Consider the following 26,932-nt stretch of genomic DNA (forward strand, 5'->3'; position numbering starts at 1 on the left):
CTAAATCAACAGGTGATGTGACTTAAACTAACTGGACCTGTGAATCTCCTTACCTACACACATGATGAAATTGTTATTTTTATTCCACCAGCATTAAAAAAGTGTTTAACTCCCTGAGACTTCTCTGCCGGGGATGCCTGAATAAATTCTGCTCCTCTCTTTGATGCGATTTCCGTTTGTCTTTTCTACTTTGTTCATCTTCATTGATTTCTATTTCACTTCTAAGGCTTAATCAGGTATCTACTAAAGCTCACTATAACAGTGACATTTCCTTCCTTAACGATAGTCTCCAGCTCCAAATTATTCCACATGGATTCCACTTGAAATTCCATTCTTTTGTATTTCGGACGCACACACAATTACAGATATCTCCGAAACATTCAGAATTCCTTGAACAGCTAATCTTGTCACATCCTAAAATCCATTCTCAACACCTCATGCCGCCATATGCACACTGTTGACTTTTCTCTTAAGTAGCACTGACTCGCTCTATCTCAAAGCTTTCCTGGTCCACAGTTTCATTTTATCCTTTGCCTCATTCAGCATTTCAATAACAAGCTTTTTTATCTGTCTTTCAGATGTGAAAGAGCGTATGTTTCAACAATTCATGGGTACCAACATCCAGCATTCACTGCCGCCCCCTCCCCCCACCCTCCCTGGATCATTCTTCCCCTTCCCTCTGACTCCGTCCCATCTTTGAGTTTCATCACTGGCCATGTATTCACAATCTCCTCCCACATTCCCCTCTCTGAACCATTTGTCCTCAGCAAAGACCTCAACTTCATCCCCATACACCTCCACCTCAATGAATTTCCAGCTTAGAATGATGCTGAATTCTCCTTCTGTTGCCTTCACCTCCAAGCACATTTCTTTTGCCAGGAGTCTTCTCCCTGCTCAGCAGGCCCTTTTACCGGTCTCCAGTATTCTCCCTTTACCTGGACCCTCCCCCTGGCCTAGATTTCTAGCTTTTTCTTGAGAACTTTCAATATGACACTGGCTGTTTCAACTTTTCTGCCCTCCTCACTCAAGCTGTTATTGCTTGGTGTACTGATCTCTACCAAGCAGAAGCCAAACACCGGCTTTCATACACTTCCTCCTACCTCCTTTGGACCGTTACCCCAACACCAATCATCAAGACATTGTATCCACCACTTAGCATAAACTTGACAATGTAACTGTAAATAGATAATACCTAAAATGTGTCACTCATCTCCTTGACAGCTGCCCTCCACAGCCTCCAACTTCATAATCTCCTATCCCCCAGCCTTCCACCTCCATCCCAGGATCCCCACAAGGATTGTATGGACCCATTGTTTTGGCCTGCTCCTGTCCCATTGAACTGATTTGTTCCTATCCTTGTCCAATGTTTTGCTACCAACTCCAATGACTCTTCCAATGCCCTCTGTCACTTCAACAGTTTCCAGTTCCCTGGTCCTGACCATTTTCTTTTCACCACGTATGTCTAATCCCTCTACACCTTCATTCCTCCATGAGAATGGTCTGAGGACTCTCCACTTCTTCTCTGAATGGAGGCCCAACCAGTTTCCATCCACCACCACTCTATGCTTGGCTGAATTTGTTTGCACATTGAACAATTTCTCCTTCAACTCTACTTAGTTGCTCCAAATAATAGGTGTGGCTATGGGTTCCCACATGGGTCTTAGCTATGCCTGCTTTCTTTTCCATGCGATAAATCGCTTTAATTTAGTTATGTGAGCCTCATCATCAAATAAGTTGTGAACATTCATTTGAAAGGTCAGGTCCCTGATAATTTACAGTTTAACAGTTGGACAGGGTTTTGGAATAAAACAAAGAGTTAGGCATTTCCAAGAGTTGATATTACTTCTTCTTTGGAGAAGTTTTGAAGAGCTCGTACGCAACATAGTACCCACAACTGTGAGGCCCATGGTTAGCCTCTGGGATATGTAGAATATTACTTGTTCCTGTCCTACTCAGGTCCCACCCCTCACCTCTTTTTCCAGTACATTGATGAATGTATGGGTGCCCTTTCCTGCTCTCACTCTGAACTGGAAAATTTTATTGATTTTGCTACAAATTTCCATTCCTCTTTTCCCTTCACCTGGTCCATCTCTGACACTTTCCCTTCCCTACATGGCTTCTCCATTGCCATTTCTGGTGATAGACTAGCAACCACTATTTGCTGGAAGCCCATTGACTCCCACAGCTAACTTGACTATATTTTTTATTTATTCATGGGATGTAGGCATCATTGGCTAGGCCAGCATTTACTGTCCATCCCCAAATGTCCTCAAGAAGGTGGTGGTGAGCTGCCTTCTTGAACGGTTGCAGTCCATGTAGTGTAGGTACACCCACAGTGCCGTAAGGGAGTGAATTGCAGGATTTTGACCCAACAGTGAAGGGATAGTGATACAGTTCCAAGTCAGGATGGTGAGTGGCTTGGAGGGAAACTTCCAGGTGGTGGTGTTCCCATGTGTCCGCTGCCCTCGGCCTTCTAGATGGCAAAGTTCATGGGTTTGGAAGGTGCTGTCCAAGCAGCCTTGGTGAGTTCCTGCAGTGCAGGTTGTAGATGATACATATTGCTGTCACTGTGTGTCGGTGGTGGAGGCAGTGAATGTTTGTGGATGGGCTGCAAATCAAGCAGGCTGCCTTGGATGGCCTGTTGTTGGAGTTGCACTCATCCAAGCAAGTGGAGAATATTCCATCACACTCCTGACTTGTGCCTTGTAGAAGGTGGACAGGCTTTGGGGAATCAGGAAGTGGGTTAGTCACTGCAGGACTCCTAGCCTCTGACCTGCTCTTGAAGCCACAGTGTTTATATGGATAGTCCGCTTCAGTTTCTGCTCAATGGTAATGTCCAGGATGCTGATAATGGGGGATTCAGTGAGGGTAATATCACTGAATGTCAAGGGGCGATGGTTAGATTTTCTCTTGTTGGAAATGATCATTGTTTGACACTTGTGTGGCGTTTATGTTGCTTGCCACTTGTCAGTCCAAGCCTGGATATTGTCCAGGTCTTGCTGCATTTGGACATGAACTGAGGAGTCGTGAATGGCACTGAACATTGTGTAATCATCAGCGAACTTCCCCTCTTCTGACCTTATGATGGAAGGAAGGTCATTGATGAAGCATCTGAACAAGGTTGGGCCTCGGACACTATCCTGAGGAACTCCTGCAGTGATGGCCTGGAACTGAGATAATTCACCTCCAATAACCACAACCATCTTCCTTTGTGCTGGGTATGACTCCAACCAGCGGAGACCTCCCCCCATCCCTCCCGATTCCCATTGACTCCATTTTTGCTGGAGCTCCTGGTTGCCACATTTGATCAAATGCCACCTTGTTGTTAAGGGCAGTCATTCTCACCTCACCTCTGGAGTTCAGCTCTTTTGTTCATGTTTGACCTAAGGCTGTAATGAGGTCAGGATCTGAGTGACTCTGGCGGACCCCAAATTGACCGTCAGTGAGCAGGTTATTACTTGATAGTACTGCTGATGAACCCTTCCATCACTTTACCAATGTTCGCAAGTTGACCGATGGGACGGTAATTAGCCAGGTTGGATTTGTCCTGCTTTTTGTGTAGAGGACATACCTGGGTAATTTTCCACATTGCTGGGTAGATGCCCGTGTTGTAACTATACTGGAACAGCTTGGCTAAGAGCAGAGCAAGTTCTGGAGCACAGTCTTCAGTAATATTGCCGGAACATTGTCAGGGCCCATAACCTTTGCAGACTACACTTCCTCACACTGCGCTTCCTGTAAGGATTCCATTCCATTCTCCAAGTTACTCCAACTCCGTTGCATCTGTTCAGATGATGCATCCTTCCATACTTGTGTTTCCATTATGTTCCGCAACTGAGGATTCCCTACCATGGTTGACAGGGAACTCGGCTGAGTCTGTTCTATTTCCCGCACATCTGCTCTCACTCCTTGCCTTCCCTCCCAGAACTATGATGTGGTTCCCCTTGCCTTCACCTTCCACCCTATCAGCCTCTGGATTCATTGGATCATAACCTACCATTTCTACTACCTACATGATGCCACCATCAAACACATCATATCCTCTCCCTCTGCAATACCTTGGTCCACTCCTCAGTTACTCCCAACACGCCCTCCCTTTCCTAGCAAGCCTACACCACCTGCCCTATTACTTCTTCCCTTCTCACCATCGAAAACCTCAAAAACTTCTTTCAGTTGAAACAATGATTTACTTGGACTTCTTTCAATTTAGTATACTGTATTCCACTGTTCACAATGTGGTCTCCTCTATACTGGGGATCACTTCATGAAACACCTCAATCCAGAGCATGACCTTGAGCTTCCCATCACTTGTTATATTAATTCTCCATCTTGCAACTGTCATGAAACTATCATATTTTTTCATAATATTATTGTGGGGCATTGTAAAATAGACTTATGTTTGTGTGTGTGTGGATGGTTCTGTGTGGCTGATATAATTAAATTAGAGAAGGATAGACTGAAGGTTGAAATTATCAGAAGAGTTAGGTATAGAAAAGACATTTGAAATGCTAATGAGGGAACTAGGGTAAAGTCTCTGCAGATAGGGTGTGAATAAAATTAGCATTTTAAGATAAGGGTAGAGGTGTCTGGTTTTCAAAGAGATATGGTAGGATGTTTACAACTAACAAGATAAATAGGGAAAGGTTATTAGGTTGATTTTTCCCAAAAATGCTGGCCATAACGAGAACATAAAAGATTTTTATATTATGGGAAAGTAAATTCCAAAGATATGAGAACAATAGGATTTACAAATCAAAGAAGGAAAATATATTTAAAGAAGATTGGAAGGCTATGAGGGGTGGATGTATAATACCTGAAGGGTACACAATGTGAAACAGACTTGGGGAAAAGCCCCAAGCGACTTTGCAGAAGTCTGCTGTTCCAGTAACCAAAGTTGTGTTAAAAGCCTTTGAAATTCACTGTTGAGTGGGTTCTTGAACCTTTAACCTTGCAGGATTGTCTATATAAATGTAGAATCTATTTTGGACTGTTAGCTTAAAGGGTGTATGTATTTGGGAGTCTGGTAAACTAGGAATTTTGGGAATTGTTATAATATTTATAACATTAAGTAACTGTGTAATTATAATCTTGCATACATGTGTATTCTGTTATTTTGTTAATAAATGTTTTAATTTAATTTTTAAAATCTCTAAACTCACTGGGCAGGGGAACGGGGGAGGGGGGGGGTGCCAGGGCCTACTCGCCGACGTGTAAAATGACCCGCAATGACGCCGCTGCACCCCATTTAAATTTTCAGGTAGGTGGGGGCGCAGCAAATTCAGCTGTGCGCCTGCTGACCTGTCAATGGCCAACTGAGGCCATTGACAGAGTCATTGAAGTGATTAATGGACCTGGCCGTCCAACCTTAATGTTGGTGGGCAGGTCGGGAGCCCTAGCAAGCTTCAGGAAAAGCATGAAACCTCATCCACAGGTGGGATGAGGTTGCATGTAGGATTTTAAAAATTTAAAGTTTTTTAAAAAGTTATGGACACGTCACATGAGGTGGAACATGTCAGAGAATTTTTTTTCTATTATTTTTAATATTTTTTATTGTAGAGCCGATCTCCCTGAGGCAGCACTTAGCCTCAGGGAGATGAGTACGCTCTTTCGTGTGCATGCATGAAAGAGCGTACTCTCAGGTTTAGGGATTCCCCCCGCCGTACAGGGAGCACTCAGCGCTTCCGTGCGGAAGTCACGCTGCGGACGTCACGCTGGACGGGCCTTAATTGGCCCACCTATGTAAAATGGCGGTGCACCCCCAATGCGTGTCTCTTGCGCACCCGCACTTCAACTCCCCCCCCACCAATGGGGGGAAAATCCTGCCCAATATTTCTGAGTACAGTGCACAAATCTTCTCATAATAAATACAATTTGCAAAACCGCCGTGATAGCGTGGCCAAGTTTCCCTCGCTGATTTGGTCAGCCTGGCAAATATCACATGCTGTATCATAACATGACACTCTACCCTTTTGGTCCTTGGCCTGTGGCATTTTTCCAATGAAGCTTAAAGAAAGCTCAAGGAATAGTACCTCGTCTTTCAACTGGACACTTTACAGCCTTCTGAACTCAAGAGTGAGTTCAACAATTTTAGATTATAACTTCTGTCCCCATTTTGTTTCATGTTTTATCTTACGGATTTGTTTATTTTCCCCTCATTTCTTATTCTCTTTGCATTTGGACAGCTGCTATCCTGCCATTCACACAATCCAGATTTATCTTTTGTTTCTTTCCTTGTCCCATTACCACTAACTTCAGCTTTGTACCATGAAATATTTTGTCATGTCCTGCCCTTCACCCTATCACACGCCTTCCCTTTTTTCTTCTTTACACTCTCCCCTCTTTCACTTGCTCAAAACCTATTACATTTCTCATGTTTTCTCAGTTCTGATGAAAGGTCACAGACCTGAAATATTAAATGTTTCTCTCTCCTTTGATGCTATTTAGATGCTGAAAGATTGCTGCCCCTGGCTAGAACTAAGGGGCATAGCTTCAAGATAAGGGGTCACTCATTTAAGATTGAGATAAGGAGGAATTTCTTCAGTCAAATGGATGCTACTCTTTGGAATTCTCTAAATCAGAGTGCTGTGAATTTTCAGTCACTGAGTATAATCAAGGCTGGGATACATTGATTCATTCTAGGGGAAATCAAGGGATATGGGGATCAGGTGGGAAGGTGGAGTTAAGGTTAAGGATTAGCCATGATCTTACTGAGTGGCAGAGAGCAGGCTCATGAGGTTGTATGGTCTACTCCTCTTCCTCCAATTTATTACACTCTTATGGCTTGGAATAATCATTTTACAACAATGATTTAAGATGAGCTTATAACAACATTTAAGAGCTGTGGATGTAGCATGATCAGTGTATTTTTGTTCCATTTGGGACATTATGCTTCTGTTGCCAATCTTCAGGATGTTTTTGAGCAGAATGTCATGATTAATTCTTATTAATCAGTGGAGATGCTTCTACATCAAAGGCCTTTCATTTTAGCGTCAGGAGTTTTGAACCTTCTGTTAATGAAGGTTTTCAATTTTTACCAAAACCAAATCGCAGAATGCAAAGAAAAGCATTAAAACCCCTGAAATCCAATGAACTTAAAATAAATTTAATTTATCCATTCACCCTTAGCAGTGGCCTTGATAATAGATTTCTGGTCATGGCTGTTTTTCAATTGTGCATTGCTTTTGAACTGTTAGCTTACTGAAGTTCTGCAAAGTGGAATATATGAAATAAAGAGAGATTTAAATTGAGTTAAGAGAGAGACGCAGTGATGAGATATACAGGAATATAAAGACAGAGAGGAAGAGACAAAATATTTATGGAAAAGGTGAGAGAGACAGAGAGAAAAGATTTACAGAAAGATAGAGGGGAAGAGTGTTGATATTTACTGAAAAAAAGGAAAACAGGGAGAGGTTTTTGAAGAAAAAGTGAACAGAGGCACAGAAACATAACATGTAACAGCGTAAAATGCTTATGACTATAAATGAACATTCTTCTTCTTACAATGAGCAATACCATGGGAGTTCTGACAGCTGGACAGACAGTTGGGATATATAGATAAAGGATGATATATTCGCTTGGCAATTTTAAAAAAATGTTCTTTTCACCATTAAGATTTTGTGCATTGCACAGAATGTTTCCCTGGAGTCAATGCTGGCAATAAAGAAACCCAATGGGAAATGGAGGCAAAGAATTTTCAATGAAGGTACCTCAAAGTGTTATCAAACAATAGTGAATCCTGTGCTATATTAGAAAATTTAGACAAAGCTGTTGTTTTCACCTGTAACCATCCTGTCTCTCTACATATTCTCCAGCATGATCCATTATTGCTTAAATATTGTTCCCCTGCTTCCAAAACTTTGAGCTGTCCAAAAGTGAAAAAGGTCAAAAGCAAAGAAAATACAATGTAATTTATTATCTTCATAAATCACAGCAGCTTTCCTATTTCATGAACAATGCATCAAATATTTTCAGAAATCATTTTAATCATGCTTTCAGTTGAGGTTTCTATAAACTTTGATAAACAAAATTTTTGATAAAAGCTGCCAACTTTTTTGTAAAACAGACATTCTAAATAAGCAACAGTCTTTAATTAGAAAGCGATGTGAATGTAGCCAGGAGATATAACTACTGGTGCTGACAAAGAATTCTCTGTGCAGTTCCCAGTCCTTTGTGCAATATAGCAGAAATGAGCAGTGTGACTTCCAGAATAATAACCCAGATGTTTTACATGTTCTGATGACCCATGTTGGAAAGGCATTCACTGTGCGTTCTCTTAGTGCTGCTGAAATATAACAATGTTGTAATTCTGATTCATGAGGTAGAGTGGAGGAACATGGTTTTTTTGTTGCAAAGGAAATTACTATAGACTGGGTTTTCATCTTGAGGCAGGTAGCGGGAGCTGGGAAAATGTCCAGCTTTGTGCACCCGCTTCGGGGCTCCAGAGGCGTGATCTTCATTGTCAGGGGCCGGGTGCTGCCAGCAGTCGGGACAGCCGACCATGGACACACCTCTTAAGCAGAGGCGGTGGATGAATTAGGAAGTGGGCTTTCCATGAGTCCTGGAATCAGTCACTGTGATGGCGATGTGTGTGCAATCTATTACGCCTTGAACTTGTGGAAAGCTTGCCATTGACATGAACCCCATTGCTTTTTGGCTGTGGGGCATCTGCAGGGAATTTTCCCTTGCCTTGGCAAAGAGGGCTGCACCTGCGGGCTGCCGACTGTGAGATGCTGCAGAGGTCTGCAGCAGAGCCCTGGAAGGATCCAGCCGCATAAAAGTTGAGGTGATAGTTACTTTGCCTACTATTGGAAAGACCTGCGCATCAGTTGTTCAAGGTATGAGGTCTGCCTCCAACATCGGCACATGTTTCTCTTACAATATCCTGAGACATAAGCCGTCACCTACACTGCCTTTCATTCATGTCCAGGAAGCTGAACCTGTTCCTGTACCCTTTTCATTCAAGGTAATATCTCACCCTCCTCCTTCCTGCTGGTCTGTCTAGGGGCTCTGTCTAGTAACGTCATGCCAGGTACCCTGGCTGTGGCCAAGTTGTGCTGCCACTATCTTTCCTCCTCCATATGGAGGATGTGTGAAGGTCTGGTGTCCAATTGAGCAAAATTCCTTCATGGTCTATACACTCCTAACCCAGTGCTGGCCATTTGTAATGTCACCCACATGGCTGATGAAGCAAGGAGTGATGAGCAGGAGTGCACACGGATGAGCCTTTGGTCTTTTACAGACACCCACCCTCATCTTCCCTGAAGGCAGACACCAACATCTATCTCAGAGGGAAGTTCAGTTTTGCAGTTGCTGCTTCACATAGCTTGGAACCCTTTACCTCTGTCCTTCAGATCTGTTCATGAATCTAGCACCACGTTGTGTAACACACATCTTGAGTTCTGAGAATTTTAAGGGTGAAAGTCACATTTACTGGCATCTCACTCACTGGCAACTCAAAAGGCATCAACACTCACTCTTTCACACACCTTCATCTCCATCTGGCTTCATCAGCTCTGGAGATAGCCTCCTTATCCCATTCACAGCTCCACTCAGCACACATGCAAGCCTGGCATCCTTCTCATTTGGCCTGGCATATGCCTTGCTCACACTCTCTCCATCTGTTTTCATGCAGGACAAGATTGCGCACAATCAACAGGAGAGGTCCCAGACTGGGGGTGGAGTGCCCAACATCAAGTCTTCACTCCATTCGAGAGTTGTGCTTTGGAGCTGATCGGAGTGGACGTGAACCATTCCTCTGGTGAAGGTGAGGTCAGTGCCAAACACCCATGTGAGGATCCTGCACCACATCATCCCTCTCTCAACACTACTCTAAAGTCCATTGTTCTGTGTTCAACGCAGCTGCCAAGCACTAATAACCTCCACTTTCTATCCACATCTGACATGTCACTCTCAGGCAACCTTGACTTCAACCCCAAAAGCACCTTGGATGAGGACCCTGAGGGCAGAACTGTTGAAGTCCCATCTCAGCGCTCACCCACACCCTCCACCAGTGCAGCAACACCTAGATCTAGAGCAGGCTTGGGTTCACAATCTGGTGGACACCGCACAGACATGTGTCCGCAACAGGAGGAAGCAGGTTCAGCCGAGCCCCCCAGCACTCGGAGGATGCTAGGGAAGAGGCATCTGTGAGGTCAGAGTTAGGTGACGAGCCTTTGAATTCAGCCTTCCAAGTCATCATGAAGAGTTGGCAGAAAGTGGGGGAACATCATGCAGAGCTGTTGGAAGCCCTCAACAGAGTGGCATGTGAGTCGGAGGAGTGGGCCACCTGCTCTCCACATGTATTCACATGTGCATGTATGGGGATCTCCATGGGAAGGATGACAGATGCCATGGAGACCCTGGTCCAGGAGAATGCAGAGATGCACACAGACCTGCACTCCATCGCGGTAGCCATGGGCGAGTTCCTGCAGTGGCAACACAAGCGGGAAATGGGACATCTCGGAGTCCCTCCAGGTGCTCCTTCCCCTCAAGGATTCAGGCCGGGGCCCTCAGGCACCCAAACGGAGGAGGAGGAGCAGCTGGATACCCCTGGGTCATCCACTCAGGAATCACAGAGGCTGTCCACCCTCCAAGTCCCCTTTGCCTGTGACTCCCCGAAGCATCAACAGACACCTCCCACCTTCCGAGAGTTGCCTTGTGACAGGGCCATGTGCACAAGGATCCACTCAGCATGTGTTGAGCGTGTTCCTCCAGAGTCCGGTAGCTGTAGGGCTCTAGCATCTTCTTCCCCTCAGATGTACACAATCTCAGCAAAGTCCTAAAGGCAAGCCCCGACTTCTGCATGTCACAGTTGTCCAGACATGTCCTGGGCCAGTGTGTTTTCCTGCCAGCATAATGGTAAATCGAGCGTGGAGGGGTGGGGGGGATGATTTTGATCGGGCCTTACTTTGCATCCCATTAGCGAGATGCAGATTGTATTCATGCCAGCCTCTAATAGGGTTGGTGTTCTGCCATGGCAGTCACCATTAGATGATCCCGCTGTGATTTCACGCTGGCGTGGAACCGATTTCTGCCCATCATGCCAAATCCTGCTCCCCCCCCCCCCCCCCCCCCCCCCCGCCCTGCCATGACACTCACCGCCAACGGGACCAGATCATTCCGCTCATAGGTTCTGTCATTCTATATCACATGGGATGTTATTTCACAAGCGTGCTTCAGTGATGGGAAACTTGCTTTTAGCCAACTTCTTATCCATGCTGACATACTTTCTTTAGTAGCATAATTATTTTCTGTTCTAAAATGTCCAATTGTTTGTTCACTGTCTTACCTGGAAAATTTTCTTTCCTATATATTTGCAATGATTCTTTATTATCTATTTGAAATTTCTCTCTTTCACATTGGCGTATTAATGTTATAGGCATTATTTCAAAGATATTATTTCAAAGTCTCCAGCCCTCACATTACTCCTTGTCCCATTTCATTTTCTGGAATTAGATTAAATAGTGTGTCCTTCCTTGTAGGACAAAAATCAATTTAACCACAGAAGACTAGACAAATTATACAGTCTTCCCCTTCTTTATCACTTTATTTTTATCTAACTTTGGAAAATTAAACTTACCCATTACTATGGCCCTGTTATTTCTCCACTTATCTTTTAATTTGTGTTTCTTTAACCCATTGTAGTCTATAATAGGGAGGTCTTGTAGTAACATCCCTGCCTCTGAAACAGAAGCTCTGGGTTCAAGACCCACTCCAGGACTTGGTGGCCAAGGAAGGTTCATAATCCAGTCTTGGGTTAAGTATCAACTTATAAATCCTTCCAATATGCACATGGCAGGCAATAAGAGCAGGAAAGCCTCAGGATCAGCCAGAACCCACAGAAGGTAATGGCAAACTACTGCAATTATCTTGCCAAGCATAACCATGGATCTAAACCCTCTAAGGGCATGGTACCTGGAGAAAGAGAGAGACACACTTGCAGAGAGAGACAGAGAGAAAGACCTGTAATAAATTGCAAATGAAGAACCAATTACTTTCCTGCCAAATTCTAGCTAAATAGGTTCAGCAATTTTACTATCTCCTAAACTTCCCAATGTTCTAATGCTGTAATGGGAATCATTGACTAATGTAACATTCCTTCCTTTTTCCTACCCTATTCCTCCTGAATATTTTGTAACCAAGAATGTTTAGTTTTCAATTCAGGCATATTTTTGCTAACGTATTGTCCACATCAATGCTTCCTCAAGTTCACCAATTTTACGATCAGTCTGTTTCATTGTGAATCTTATTCATTTTAATCCTCCTCTACCTAATCTGTTTTCAATAATTGGGGTCCTGTTTTTCCAATCCTTATTATTCCATTTTCCCTTTTGCTTCTTTTTCTGCTTTATTTATTCTTTCCACATTCTGCCATGTTACTTTAATACATTGATCAAGAAAGCATTAGTTATTCTCCCAGAAAAAAAACATTGGGCAGAATTTTGCCCTTGACGGGCGGGCGGGCCCGACCGACTCAGCGGCAGGCGGGCAGCCGACTGCCACCGCCAAAATGGGCTGCGCCACTATTTTCCACAGGCGGGTCAGTTAAGGCCCGCCCAGTAAGTTAGTGACTCCCGTGGAGAACGGAAAAATAGTCGCGGAGGCAGGCGGGCTCAGACTGTTGGTTCCAATGGGGAACTGACAGTCTGTATAAAGAGTGGCCAGGCAGCCTTCTTGAGGCAGTGCACTATGGCCACTCGGGGAAAGAGAGAGGCAGCTGTCACAGGACAGGAGCAAGAGCAGGAGAGGCCAGCAGGGGGGCCTGTGTGCCCCTTGATTCTCCGATGCCTGCCTTGCTGTCCTCCTCCAAGAGGTGTCCAGCCATCAGGATATATTGTATCCAGATGATGGGAGGAGGAGGGCCCCATGTCACCAGGCAGTGTGGGAGGAGGTGGGTGACACAGTAAGCGCCCATGATGATGTGCGGCGCACAGGCACCCAGTGCCACAAGAGATTCAATGATTGGCTGCGCTCTGTAAGGGTGAGTACCTTGGCCATGTGACCCAGAAAGTAGCCTTAGCCTTTGAGCCCCCCACCCCGCCCTCCCCACATCTTGCTGTTGTTACTGCATTGGGAATTTGGCGCACGCTGGGTGGGTAAACAGATAGTGACCATGCTTACATCAGCCTTAGTGGTTGAGGAGAAGATGGGTTCTCCCCGAAGCATAGTTGGTGTTTGTCGCATTTGAGTAGTCTGCGGGCAACTTGCAGGAGAGGCCGCTAGACATGTACTCAGAACTCCAACACATGTCTTATAGATGGTGTTGAGATGGTGGAAGGGGATCCTCAAGGTGTCGTGGCCAAGTGCCATCTGCTGGCCTCGGTGCTGCACCTAGTTGCGCCTCCTTGCCATGGGCACTAAGACCCGTGTGTTATTCAAAGTGCTGGACGCCGAATGTGTCCAAGGTGGCCATTGTGGGAGAGGGTTGGGAGCAGCCATACTATCTTCTGGGGACTGATCACCAGTAGTGTGGACAGGAGCTGCTGGAGGCCGCAGATGGGCCACTGTGGTTGGGGTGCGGCGTGTGTGTGCAGAGTACATGAGTGATCAGCCCCAATAAATCCTCTTCTCTGTTCTGCAGGCAAAAACTGAACACAATCAGCAGGAGTTCCAGAGGACTGGTGGTGGCACACCCTGCTCCAGCGCCTCACGATCTTTGAGAAGCAGGCCATGGAGGTGGGCAGGAGGCAGGAGGCCAAGGAGGCAGGTAGCAGTGAGGCTGGGGTCCAGCGGCCAGGTATTTGAGGTCCATAGTCCCATCCACTCTGTCTCCCCACTATCCAAACCAATGATGACTGCTGCAATCGTTAACACTTCAACAATGCTCATTCACAGACTGATACAGTCTGCCATGTGGGTCCTACACAAAAGTCCCTCGTCCCCTTGAGGAATCACGTCTCGACCACCTTCCAAAGTCACCTTATCCCATTTGTGACCACTATCCTCATGGCCTAACATGCCTTGGCATCGCTGCTGCACAGCCAAAGATTTATTGCACCTTAGGGGGGTTGGAACCTCCCGCACCCTTTCAGCCAGTGCGTCCCACATTACTCTGTCCAAAAGGTCCTCAGCACCTCAGCTGTGAACCTCATGGCACTCAACTTAAATAAATGCCACCACATTACTCATCCCTGCTCCAAGGGGAAATGTTGCCTTCTACCCACCTGGTCTATGCCCCTCCTAACAGTATGAAGGTCAATAATGTGACCTCTCAATCTCCTGTGATCCACGGCAAATGTCCCAAGTGTTTGCGATGTTTCCTCAGCACCACAACTTTCCAGGCCAGCATGCATGCAGGTCGGGTACCTCTGCACTCTCCCCACTCCAACGGTACAGAATATGCCATGTGGCATTCCTGAGGCCAGCTGACCAGCCTGTATGTATGCGCGTCTAATGTTTGGGCCTCCTCTTGACTCCTTTCCATCCCACCAATGTTCGTCTCCTTCGGTTCTTGAAGGGTGAGTGGCTTACAAGGCTGGGGGAGAAAAGGATGAAAGGTTTAACTGACTCTACACTAACTGCTGCACTGTCCTTGTTGTTAATTGCAGCATCACCACCACATGGCCACACCCATAGACACCGCAGCCCCCCTTCCACACCTGACGCCCAACGTGTGCAACTTGCGACACATCATTTCAGCCAGCCAGGCGCCACAGCAGACACAAACACTTCGGTGGGGAATTTATCATCGGCTAGTGTTCCGGGTCACAGTGGAGAGGGCACTTCATAATCGCTGGAGGAGAAGGTAGGGACAGAGAGTGCTGATGCCACCAGCAGCCAGAGGGCTGCAGGGGACGAGGCACATGCTGAGCCCAGCACTGATGACGTGCCTCTGGAGTTGTCACCAATGCAGCAGCTGCAGGACAAGCGGCAGGAATCGCGTTTGCATCTGGCAGGGTTGCATGAGGGTTTGCTTCAGTTGGTCTCTGCAATGGAAGAGTCCAGGCAGAGTGCACGTGAAAGCATGAACCTCAAGGCAGAGCTTCAGGCTTCCTCTACTGAGAGATTGGCGACTCTTATGAAGAGGGGGTTCGATCGGATGGAGAATCTTCTGATTGGGTTACACTCTGACCTGCAAGCCCTCACAGCGGTACTGGCAACGGGTGGTCATTCCCAATGTGGGAGATGCTGTGGGCACTAAGTGTCGGCACTCAGTGCCCATGCATCTGTGGTGAGCAGGGAGGTCCAACGGGACCTCACGTCGGCGCAGCAGCTACCTGTCATCGCTGCAAGCTCCTCTCAGGGCACTCCGGATGAGGGCAACAGCTCCTCCGCCCCTCTGCCAGTGACCGTTGCATCCGTTAAGGCTGCAACAACTGGGGAGGTGCCAGTTCTGGAACTGGCCACTCCCTCCCAGGCGGGGCCATCACAGGCTCCACGGGCCAGAGGACGGCTGCCAAGGTCATCGACACCAACGGGACAGCAGAGTCAGCAGGCTGTCTCACAAGCCACTCCGACCGATGGGGCGACACCTAAACGTAGCACCCGCAAACAAAAGCATTAGGCACGTTAGGCACTCAACGGGTATGTCACTGGTGATTTTGTGATGGCCTTAGAATAGGGAAAAATATACTTATGTTTGCAATAGAGATGTTTCTGCTATATGTTGGACATAATAAAGTCCACTTTTCTGACCATGGCTGAGGGTGTTTCCTTTGTGCTGCATTTGTATGTTTCACAGATATATCATGAGTATTTGAGTGGACATTGATGTTTCTGTACTAAGCCCTTAGTTGCAGCTGATAAAGTGGAAGATGTAGCATCTAAGTACCACGTGTGGAAGGGCCAGGCAATGCTGCTCCTGTTGATCCATGTGTGTGGAGCTAGCTGAAGGTTCGTTGGATTGAATTGTCCCGGGTGTCCCTGCCTCCTTGGTGTAATAGCGGGTCGGCGTACTGCTCCTCATCATCGCCCTGTGCTTCCTCATCTTGAGCCACTTCTGGATTCATCATGTGCAGCCTCATCCATTGCGTCAAGGTCTTTGTCGTCAACTGCATCCCCCCTTTCCAGCACAAGATTGTGCAGAGCGCAGCAGACTACCACTATCAGAGAGACGCGATCTGAGGGGTACTGGAGTGCGCCCCCTGAGTGTTCAAGGCAACAGAAGCGCATCTTGAGAAGACCAATGGCTCTCTCCACCACAGTCCTTGTGGAGCCCTGGATCCTATTGTACCGCTGCCCAGCTTCTGTTCTTGGATGGCGGAGAGGCGTCATGAGCCACCTTCTAAGGGGATAGCCCTGATTACCCACCAGCCATCCATCCAGCCGAGCTGGAGCATTGAAGAGCCCCAGCACCTGGGAGTGTCTGAGGATGTAGGCGTCGTGGGAGCTGCCTGGGTACCTTGCACAAACTTGTAGAATCTGCATCCTGTGATCACACACTATCTGCACGTTCATGGAGTGGAATCCCTTCCTGTTGACGAAGGCACTGGGCTCACCTGCTGGCACCTTGATGGCCGCATGTGTACAGTCTATTGCACCCTGGATGTGGGGGAAGCCAGCAATGGCCGCGAAGCCTCTGGCTCACTGTGCCTGATTTGCTTGGTTGCAGCGGAAGTAGATGAAGGTCAATACCCGTCTGAACAGAGCGTCAGTAACCTGCTTGACACAAGTGTGGACAGCTGATTGAGAGACACTGCAAAGATCACCCACCGAGTCCTGGAAGGAGCCAGAGGCATAGAAGTGGAGAGCAACTGTAACCTTCAGAGCCACTGGCATGGGGTGTCTGCCCACACAGTTAGGAGAGATCTCAAGGCCAATCATCTGACAGATTATAGTTGACTGTCTCCCTTGAGCGTCAGAGCCTCCTTCAGCACTGCACCTCACTCATATTGAGGTAGCTGCTTTGCCACCTATATACCCTGGCAGCAGGATAGTGGCGTCTTCTGTGGCCCCTTCCACCTTGGACTATCTCTTGGCCTGCCCCCCTTGCGCCTGTGCCTGGCCTCCCAAAGGTGGCTCCCCTGGAGGCTGATTGTCCAGTCCTGGCCTCCTCTTTATTCTTTGCCTCCCTTCCTCCTCAGAGGAGCTGCCTCCAGTCGAGATGTCAGAACCCATATCCAGGCTAAATGGAGGCCTCCGGAAAGCTGAAGGCCCGAGAAAGATTACTGTCTGCAGACTGGTTTCAAAGTACACAAAAATCTCTTGGAAAGCGATGTGAACTGCTAACAATCAAACAGGCAACTTTAAAATACTTTCTGCAATTAAGACTTCGTGGAAAACATGAACAACCCCTCTGAGTCCACATATACCGCCAGTGCATAAGTTTTATTAAAATATCTCCTACCCGCCTGCCTGTTGGGCCCGTGCGCCGGGCTGAAGGTCGCATGGGCCCCTCAAAATCATCGACAAATGGCAAGTTAAGGGCCTTAACGAAGCCTTTAATTAATGGTGGGCATACATATCGCGCATGCCAACCAAAATATCGTGCTGACGTCGGGAAGCTCGCGCGGCATTTTAAGCGCCGACATGCAGGATCCGCCACCCACACGTCAGCCGGAAAATCCTGCCCATTGATGCTATTCCTTCTCAAGTAAATTTCCCACCCTTGTACTTACCACTCTCTGTATATACATCCTGTCTGCATTTTATGACCAAAATTACGTTATAAATTCCTATTCCAATAAATTTGGCTTATGTAAACTTGTAAATCTAATTGAGCAGCCTGCAGGCTAGATTGAGCAACCTCACTCTGGATTCACACGATACTCTCAAATTTCTGAAAATCTACCATCTAATGTCCATAATAGGAGTTAAAGCAAAAAAAAGACATTTTTACAATAAAAATTAAATTTATCCATCGAGTAATTGTGTTTTGGCTCATTTAACGCCTTCATCAAAGATTTTGCTTGAAGCCTTCAGCTGCATCCAAAGTTGTGATGCTATGAACTGAATTTGGAGTGTGAGGTCTGAGAAGGTGCACTGGGACTCGATGTCCCAGAAACAATCCATCATTGTCAAAATAATTTCTTCAGCTCTGGCTTTTTCTGTTTTTCAAAATTATTTCAGGAAAAGCTAGAGGAAAATTTCACAATTCAGGGTTTTTGTTTAAGAAACAGACAATGCCAGACACTGGGAATGAGTGAAAATAGATTGCAGTATTCTGGAAAAGAGAGGAGCTCTGCATTGTTTTAATCTCCAATTGGTATGCAGTTGACTCTTGTAAAGTGTATTTGCTAGTGTCTGGGACAGGAAAAAACCTCAGCTACAAATGGTCACATCTAAAAGGAAACCCCAATCACTAGCACAAACAGATCCTCCATTCACCAAAGCACCAAATTATTCTTTCATGGGTTGTGGGTCTCACTGGCATGGCCAACATTTGTTGCCCGTTCCTAATTTTCCCTGAACTGAGTGGCTTGCTAAACCATTTCAGAGGGCAGTTAAAAGTTAACCACATTGTTGCAGGTCCAGAATCACATGTAGGCCAGACCAGGTAGAAATTCCCTCCCTAAAGATCATTAGTGAACCAGATGGGTTTTTACGACAATCAATGATAGTTGTCATGGTCACCATTGCTAATTGAATTTAAATTCCACTAACCGTCATGGTGGCATGTCCCCAGACGTTAGCCTGGGCCTCTGGATTACAAGTCCAGTGGCATTACCCACTACACCATCAACTCTAAATGTTGCTGTAGTTCAGAGCAGCAGTGGTAGCAGACAGCAATTAGAGCAAAGAGCGGCAGAGGAAAGAGTAGAATCCAGAAGAACTTGGGATCACTGAATGAAGTACACCGTATTAGCTGCAGATGCAAAAGCGTACTGAAGCGGTTCTCCCTGTGCAAGGGAACTTAATGAGTATTTTTTAATTAGTCGATCACACCCACAAAAGTCTGACAGTTTCTAACCCACCTTGACAGCATGTTGCAATTAGGCACCATAATTCTAGGTTCTCCCCACTGTGTCACACTGGGCAGCAGGTTACCCCCATCCCCCACAAGCCCCCACAACCCAACAAAAAAACATTTTAACCCTTCTCTCCACTGATGAGCATTCTGACCTCCTCTTCCCCCACTGAGCAGCAACCTGCATGCCTTTAGGCAATCTGTAACTCAGATGAACACTCCCTGCCCATGGAGTGCATAACAAACATGGAAATGATAGATGTGCAAGCCTGTTGACAATGAAGTAAACAACAGCTTTTTTACATATGGCTTAAAAAAGAATGATTATGAATGCACTGCTGATATAATCACCTTTACCTTAAGGGGTCAATGTGCTCGTTTTTGCTCTTGGTTGTAAAATAATCTGCAAAAATGCTAGATATGAATTGTTTTCTAGGTTTTTTTGCTTGTACTTCTCCCTGCACAATGCATAGATTGAGAAGCTGGAGAAGCAGCCTGTTCTTATTGTAGTTAGTTGAAAAAACAATCTTAGCAAAGAGGTGTACAAACTGACTTTATTTCACTTTCTTCCCTTCCCTTTTGGGTGAGTATCTGTAAAGGAAAATTTTGGATGCACAGACCTCCTTAAAAGGTGTGGGGGTTGGGGGGGGGGCACTTCTCTTTGATAAAATCATCATTCTATTAAAATTAAATTCTCTCTCAATTTGAACAATAAACCTAATTGGCATTAATATAGCTTCTACAGGAATATTATTAGCTATTTCAGTAATAATTATCAGCCTTTACAAACTACCAACAAAAGGGGATAATTGGAAGTCTTTGCACCAAGATGGCATAATGCTGTGTAGTATCTGACTTCCTCTGCTCTCCTAAGCCACAATGTTCTCGAGTGCAACATATCAGAAAGCAGCTACAAAATTTAGCATGTGTGCTCTGGTTGTAAAAACCATGAGCTAAAAATTGGATAGTACCAGTTTGTGGAGCCTGGATTGTAACGCATGATTGCCCCTTGACAGATCAGCATAATGCAGGCAGCACAGAATTTGTGCTGCCTGCTCACCTCCATAATTGCAGCATGCATTCCAACACTAAACACGCTGCTGAGTGGCTGCACACTCAGCAAGGGGCCCAGGTACTTGAATGGCTTCAGCAGGTTAAAGCTAGCTTGCACTTCCTAAAGTCAGCCACAGCTCTTAAAGAGAAGGTGCATTCTGGCTTTAGCAGATGCTGGTCTCCAGAAGGAATAGAGAGAACCAATGGAGCAGGTCAGAGAGAGGGTTCCTGGGTTCTTGGGGGCCTTAGTCCAGGAGGCAGAGACACAGGTTTCTGCAGGCAGCCAGGAGGCCCTTAGACATACACTGCAATGGGATAAGGCACACAGAGGCCAATTCAACTAGTGCAGCCCAGATATCCTGGCTATAGTGTCGCAAAATTTTCAATGACTTCATGTGAGTGATCAAGGTCAGTGAACGCATCTTCAACAGCAGGATTTCCTGGGACCCGCACGCTAACGTGTAAAATGACGTGGAATGATGTCGGGCAGAACTCCCGATGTTACCCCGCATCATTCCAATTTTCAGGTTGGTGGGGACGCAACCGAATCAGCTGTGCACCCGCCGACCTGTCAATGGCCAATTGAGGTCATTTAAAAAGCAATTGCAGTAGTTAATGGACCTGCCCATCCAACCTCAAGATTGCTCTGTGGGCTAGTGGGCTTCAGAGAAAGCATGAAATCTCATCCACGGGCGGGATGAGGTTTCATGGTAGGCTTTTAAAAATTTACGCCTCACCTTCATCCTGCTATCTAGCATGAAGTGCAAACTGCAGATAATATGCCCATGGGCCTCTTGTTTTCCACACAATCTCCCACCTCCACCTTCACTAACTCAATCCCTCTGGGCTCTAATAGCACCAATATCATCAGTGCTGTGGAACCCATGTTTGCTGCCGATTTACCTAAATGAAAATATCATTGACAGACCAGCACAAAATTAATTAATTTAATCTTTGTCCAAAACAATTTTTGCAGAATGTGACAACATAAAGCAGAAATTGGAAAAGGAAACAAAACCAAAGGGTAATTCTGAAACGGTCTTTAGGAACATGGGTGGAAGTATAGATCAGGCATGAACTAATTGAAGGTGGAATAGGCTTGAGGGACATAATGGCCTCCTCCAATTCCTGTGTTCCTAAGATAGTTGCATTATTTAATTAGGTCACTGTTTATCTGTACCTCAACCCCATTTATCTGCCTTTGTTTGAATTCCTTGATATGTTTACATCTACTGAACAACAAATTATAGCACCATTTAAGGCAATGAAACATCTGAAGGTGCAGGAGCATTATAAAACAAAGTATAGCACCAAGCTACGTAAAGAGATAAGTCAGTTTTGAAAGCTTCTTGAGGAAAAAGAATTCCAGATTTCCAATGCTCTTTGTGTGGAGAAGTACTTCCTGATTCCACTCCTAAGTGGCCCAGCTCCAGTTTTAAAGTTCCGGCCCCTTGTTCTGGATTCCCCTGAATCATTCCAATAAATAACTAAACTATTCTAATTGGTTTACTTTTATTTTTGAAACAGTGGTGTTGTTGCAGTCCTAACAGGTCAAAGATGCCAAAAGAAATATCAGCACAACTAGCTTTTAAACGTCAATAGAGCAAAAGCAGGAGAGCCTTTCAAACAATGGAAAAAGTTTCAGAATAAAAGATTATGCTGGACAAAAAAATCAGCACATGATTTATGTTCAAACAGAATTTTACCCCTGGATTGTTTTTAATGTTTTCTTTCAGAAGTATTTGATTTGATTTTCTTGGCACAATCTGATTTAACCACTCCAAAATTAAACAAAAATCACCGGAAGATTGATTTTGCCTGGACTGTGTTCTTTGTGATTTGGTTTAACGCAGAGAAAATTTCCCCATTTTTAAAAATAGCCACCCTCTGTCCCCAAACACATCAGTAAGAAATACATTGCCAGTTGGCTATAATCACTCAGGGTAATATGTCAGAAGAAACCGGAGTACACAAAAGCCTTCGTTGCAAAGTATTATTTGCCTGTAGGCCTAGAAATAAAAACAAAAAAACTGCGGATGCTGGAAATCCAAAACAAAAACAAAAACAGAATTAGGCCTAGAAATAAGCCCGATTTTTTTTTTGGTACGTAGGCACCTTCCATATCTCTTGTCAAACTGCTAATGGGGATCGACGAGGACAAAGGAGCCGCGGCTGCAGAGATGCAACCTCAATAGGTATGTAAGTTTATCAAAAATAGTAACACCCAAACTCCAGAACACTTATAAATCTCAGAATCTTGTTTACAACAGAGCTTCAAAACTTAGCAAGTAATAAGTTTTCCACTCCATAAACACGAAATAAAAGATCTGATTTTAAAAGTGATCGTCTTTTTTGCATTGAAATTTTAAACGGAATCGGATTGTAACTTGTGTAATGGGTTTGATTAAGTTAGCCTGGCCAAATTCAACAAGTTTGAAGAAAATGTGGGCTGCATTCCATGTTAACGCTTGGAAAACCATTGGGCCTCCTGGCCACGGTTGATTGCACCGACATGAATGAAATTCTATTTGATTAAAGTACAGCCACTAAGTGGCACAACCGTTTTGCGTTGTAGAACTTCTTCCTGTTTTACTTCCCATATTCGTTACACGCATTGCACGTAGCCAGAAGGAAGTTGGTGATTTAAACCGTATAGACATTATTTCACAAAGTTCATTGTACTGACAACAATGCTTTTCAAATTTATTCCGAATTCCCTTGTTTAATATATGCCTTGCTTGCTTCCTTTGTAACTCCATGTGAGTTTCAGCCCATGACTCCATGTCTATGAGAAAGAAAGTAGCCTTTCTAGTCAGTTCCGACCCAAACATAAAGGGTTCGCATACAAGGGCTGCCATCCTTTCTCACCAGTTACTTCATGTACAAACTACAGTATTAGTCGAATTTACAATTAATGCATTAGTTACACGGGAACGTCAAGCTTACTTTTTAAAATATTTCAGCGCTAGGCGAAGGGGTCATGGAAAAGTCGAAAAATACCGATTTTTTTTGGAAACAATAGCTTGTTCAGTGGACAAGGAGCTGCTCGCTGGCAAATGTTGATCTGTCAATTTCACTTCACTCGCCGAGGCTTCGCAGACTTGTCCACAAATGGACTAAAACGGATCTTTTGTTGTACTTACCCCAAGCATCCGATGTAAGTAATAATACTGTGCACCGTAGTAATAAAGCGTAAAGGTTTTCCAAAATAATAACACGTTGATCGACAACCAGAAAAGCTGAAATAGAGAGAGGGAGGGAAAAAGTTAGTGAAAGCTGCTCGCAAAGTCAAGCAGCGCAATTTGAATTCAGGATTGCATCGACTCGCCTGCTTATTTAAACAAAGTTTGAAAAAATATCTTAAAATGCGTTGTAATTCTAATAGTGAAGAGCATTTTTGTACTCGTCAATCCTACCAAAAACAGATGCTTTCCACCCTCGTTCGAGAGCCAGCTTCTGCAAGACAAAGCCATAGTGCAGTGTGTGCGGATTCTCTCCTGGCTCTCGAGGTTTAGATTCCCTGCTCCACGGCATTAAATACCTTCCCTAACTCCGAGCTGCAATGGCGCTCTTCCGCCCCTCGCTTCTCTTTGATCTCCCAAATTTTGTGTTGTTGGTGCATTTCCTACATCTTCACCGGAGCTTACAATTGGCCATTTCTGCACCCAGGATAAAATTAACTTAAGAGCATCTTTAAAAAGAAAGAGGAATCGCATTATACTTTTCTGCTTAACCCATCGCATTTGAAAACTTATAGAATGTTGAAGCAGGAGGGAAGGTCTCTGCGAGGGATTGAGAGTGAAAAGTAAAATAAAACAAACCCCAGGTTAAATAAACAAATCATTGCGATATTATTAAAATTTGAAAGAATGAACAAAGTAGAGTAACTGGCTTGAGAGAATTGGAATAAAAGAGATCATGACAAGAAAGTTAAGAGGAGCAGAATTTGGGGACAAAAAAGGGAACAAAAATAGCAGCTGCACAAAAAAAACAGATAAAAATCCACGCATGGTGCACATTGATTTGTGAGGCAAGAGGATGCCTGAACTCACCACCAGGTGATTTTGAATCTTAATCCATCACATAAGGAGGCGGAGAGCAAAGAATCTAAGAGGACAGAGCAACAGATGAGAAATATTTACAGACACGCACAAGGAGTACAGATAAAGCAGCAGAAGGTAACAGTATGCAATGTTTTATTTCAATGGTATTTATACAGCGGTGTTTTCCCAATACGTTAGCCAGACTAACAGGAAATCCAAATGTGACTGGTATTTCTGATTATTAAATACAAAGTCAAGAAAATTAGCGTGCATGTGACTCGTATTCACAACACTTTTTCGTGCCATTATTGGTAACAAAAAGAAAAAAGGTTTTAGATTGTTGTGTTTTACTTTGATTACTGAATGGTGGTGGATGTTTAACACGTGTGAAATACATTCACCTCTATTGTTTGTGCGTGTCGAGAACACTATTATAATTAGTGCCTATGGCTAAAAAGTGTCCCTATAGCCATATCTGTGACTTGCCAGCAATTTATATTGGACGCTGCTGGCATAGAAGAGTGTGTAAAGATATCTTGAGCTTGGCGTGTTGCCAATGAAACTGCGCGATCACCTGACCACATGAAACCATCAGGTCCCTCCAGATTTTAAAACAAATTTCTGACATAAAACCTGTAGATTTAAATGAGTAAACCTATGTTACTAGGTTGCATTTAAAAACAACAGTTGACAGTAAAGTTGGGTTCACTAACCTAAATTTCAAACATTTAAAAACTGTTTTGAGGAATGTCCAGATAGCCTGGTTGAACCAAATAATGAAACTAAATTATGCAAACCAGAGAATCCCTAGGTTTGAACCCCAGCCACTTTTAATAGCATAGAATTTGCAGTACATAAATAAATCATTCGACTGGCCTATGCTGATGTTTACTTTTAACTGAAGCCTGTTCATCTAACCTTATCAGCATATCCTTTTAATCATTTCTCCCTGCTGTCCTTAGGTAGTTTTCCCTTAAATGCACCTATACAATTCACCTCAACTGCTCTACAGATAAAGAACTTTCTTCTGAATTCCTTGCTGGATTTATTGGTGACTATTTTATATTTATAGCCTCTAGTTTTGGTCTTCCCACAAGTGAAAAATATCCCTATATCTACCCTATCAAACCTCTTTGTCATTTTAAAGAGCTCTATTAGATCATCCCTCAGCCTTCTCTTGAAAAAAAACCTTAGCCTGTTGAGTCAAATTTTTGCACCTTGTTAAATATTTTTATATCCTTTCTACAATATAGGAATCAGAACTATTAATAGTAATCCAAGTGTCTAATCAAGGTTCTATCTAAATTTAAAGTAACTCTTTGGCTTTTCAATTCTTATCCTGCTAGAAATTAACCCCAGTGTTTTGTGAGCTTTTTTAATGGCCTTATTAATCTGCATCACTACTTATAGTGATTTGTGTACCTGCACCCTCAATCCCTTTGTTCCTCTAATCAGTTTAAACTATTATTTTCCAAGGCATATGCAGCCTCCTTATCCTTCCTACCAAAACATAAACCTTACATTTTTCTATATGGAAATTAATTTGCCAATTTCGCCACTCATTCTGCAATTTTATTCATGTATTTATATATTTTGTCGCAGTCTTTCTCATTGTTAACTATACAGGATATAACAAGTCTCCCTTGCACCATAGTACTACCTCCAGAAGCCAACCTTGGTCATCTCCCTCAACTGTGTCATGTTTTATGATTGTCTTTATTCTGACCTGTGCCTCATTGTACTAATCAATAAGAAAGTTTCTCAGCAGAGACTTGAGCCACAATAAATAGCACAACTTGTGCCCCTAGAGTCATCCATTTATTCATACTATACCTCCACTAAAAACAAGAAGCTTGCAGGATTTCTGAAAAATGAAGATGCCATGTGCACTATCAAAGAACTGGGGACTGATGCATTTGATCTATTGTTGGTAGTCACATATCATGTTGAGGGTATCAGACATCTTGCAGTTGATGTGAACTTCCAGATTGTTTGTAGGTTCAAATAATTACAGGGATGAAATCAATGTCAACACAACAACAATTATGTAGCATCTCTAGTGGATTAAACAACTTAAGATGCTTCATGAAAAATTGGAGAAATGGACATCAAGCCAGAGTTAGCAGAAATGACTGAGAACACAGCTAAAGAGATGGGTTTTGAGGAGACTTTTGAAACAATCAGGAATCTAATAAGGCTTCAGGAAGTAAGTTCCAGAGTCTAAGCCTATGGTTGTTGATGGCTATGTTAAAGATTAAGTGAAGAGAAGCATGTCAGTCAGAGTTAGAATGAAAAGTGTCTGGGATGAAGAGCTGGGGACTGGGATGAAGAGCAGGGGACTGAGATGAAGAGCTGGAGAAGATTGGTGAGACAAAGAGGGGTAAAGCAACTGTCATTTCTGAAGAATTTCTGACCAATATTGAACAGAAGATTTGGAAATGTATTTTATGTTTTTTAATTAAGGCGTAGTCTCATAAATTTGATAAAACACAAAAGCAAAATACTGCAGATGCTGGGAATCTGAAATAAAACAGAAGATGCTGGCTGACCTCCAGAACTCCGTCCTACATAAAATACAGCTCTTCCAAAACTCTGCCACCTGTAATCTATCTTGTACTAAGTCACACTTAGTATCATTCCTGTCTCCACGAAAGTTCGCTGACTCCCCAATTCCTAGCAGGTTGACTTCAAAGTCTTTCTCCTTATTTATAAATTGGCTTTTACAAATATGGTTTTGTGATCAATATCTTTTTGGGTTCAGTGATGTCAGTAGATCCATAAGCAGTCTGGAATACTCAGTAGGTCTGGCAGCATCTGTGGAGAGAACAGAGTTACTGCTTCAGGTCAATGACCTTTCATCAGAATACCAGATTGCATCACCATCGAACTGAAACCTTAACTCCATTTCCTCTTGACAGGTACAGCCACACCTGCTAAGCATTTCCAGTATTTTCTGTTTTTATTTCATAAAAGGCACCTGGAAGAAAGAAAG

The 26,932-nt window shown here is 44.2% G+C and overlaps 1 protein-coding gene across 3 annotated transcripts in view; it reads right to left on the reverse strand.

The window, feature by feature from the left end:
- LOC121284481 (NADPH oxidase 4) overlaps positions 1 to 24,011 on the reverse strand; it is a 213,785-nt gene extending 189,774 nt beyond the window's left edge. The window contains exons 1-4 of one of the 3 annotated variants that reach the window (XM_041199998.1): positions 23,719 to 24,011; positions 23,314 to 23,588; positions 23,041 to 23,136; positions 7,778 to 7,861 (exon numbers count right to left, since the gene is read on the reverse strand). In XM_041199998.1, coding sequence (XP_041055932.1) covers positions 7,778 to 7,861; positions 23,041 to 23,136; positions 23,314 to 23,370 — 237 coding nt within the window. In that variant the 5' untranslated portion in view covers positions 23,371 to 23,588; positions 23,719 to 24,011. Of the gene's footprint in view, positions 1 to 7,777; positions 7,862 to 23,040; positions 23,137 to 23,313 lie in introns of all 3 variants that reach the window. The other 2 variants (XM_041199999.1, XM_041200000.1) reach the window with 2 other exon arrangements.
- Between the last annotated feature and the right edge of the window lie 2,921 nt (positions 24,012 to 26,932).

The sequence above is a fragment of the Carcharodon carcharias genome, chromosome 11, assembly GCF_017639515.1.
Source record: "Carcharodon carcharias isolate sCarCar2 chromosome 11, sCarCar2.pri, whole genome shotgun sequence".
NCBI classification, from domain to species: Eukaryota; Metazoa; Chordata; class Chondrichthyes; order Lamniformes; family Lamnidae; genus Carcharodon; species Carcharodon carcharias.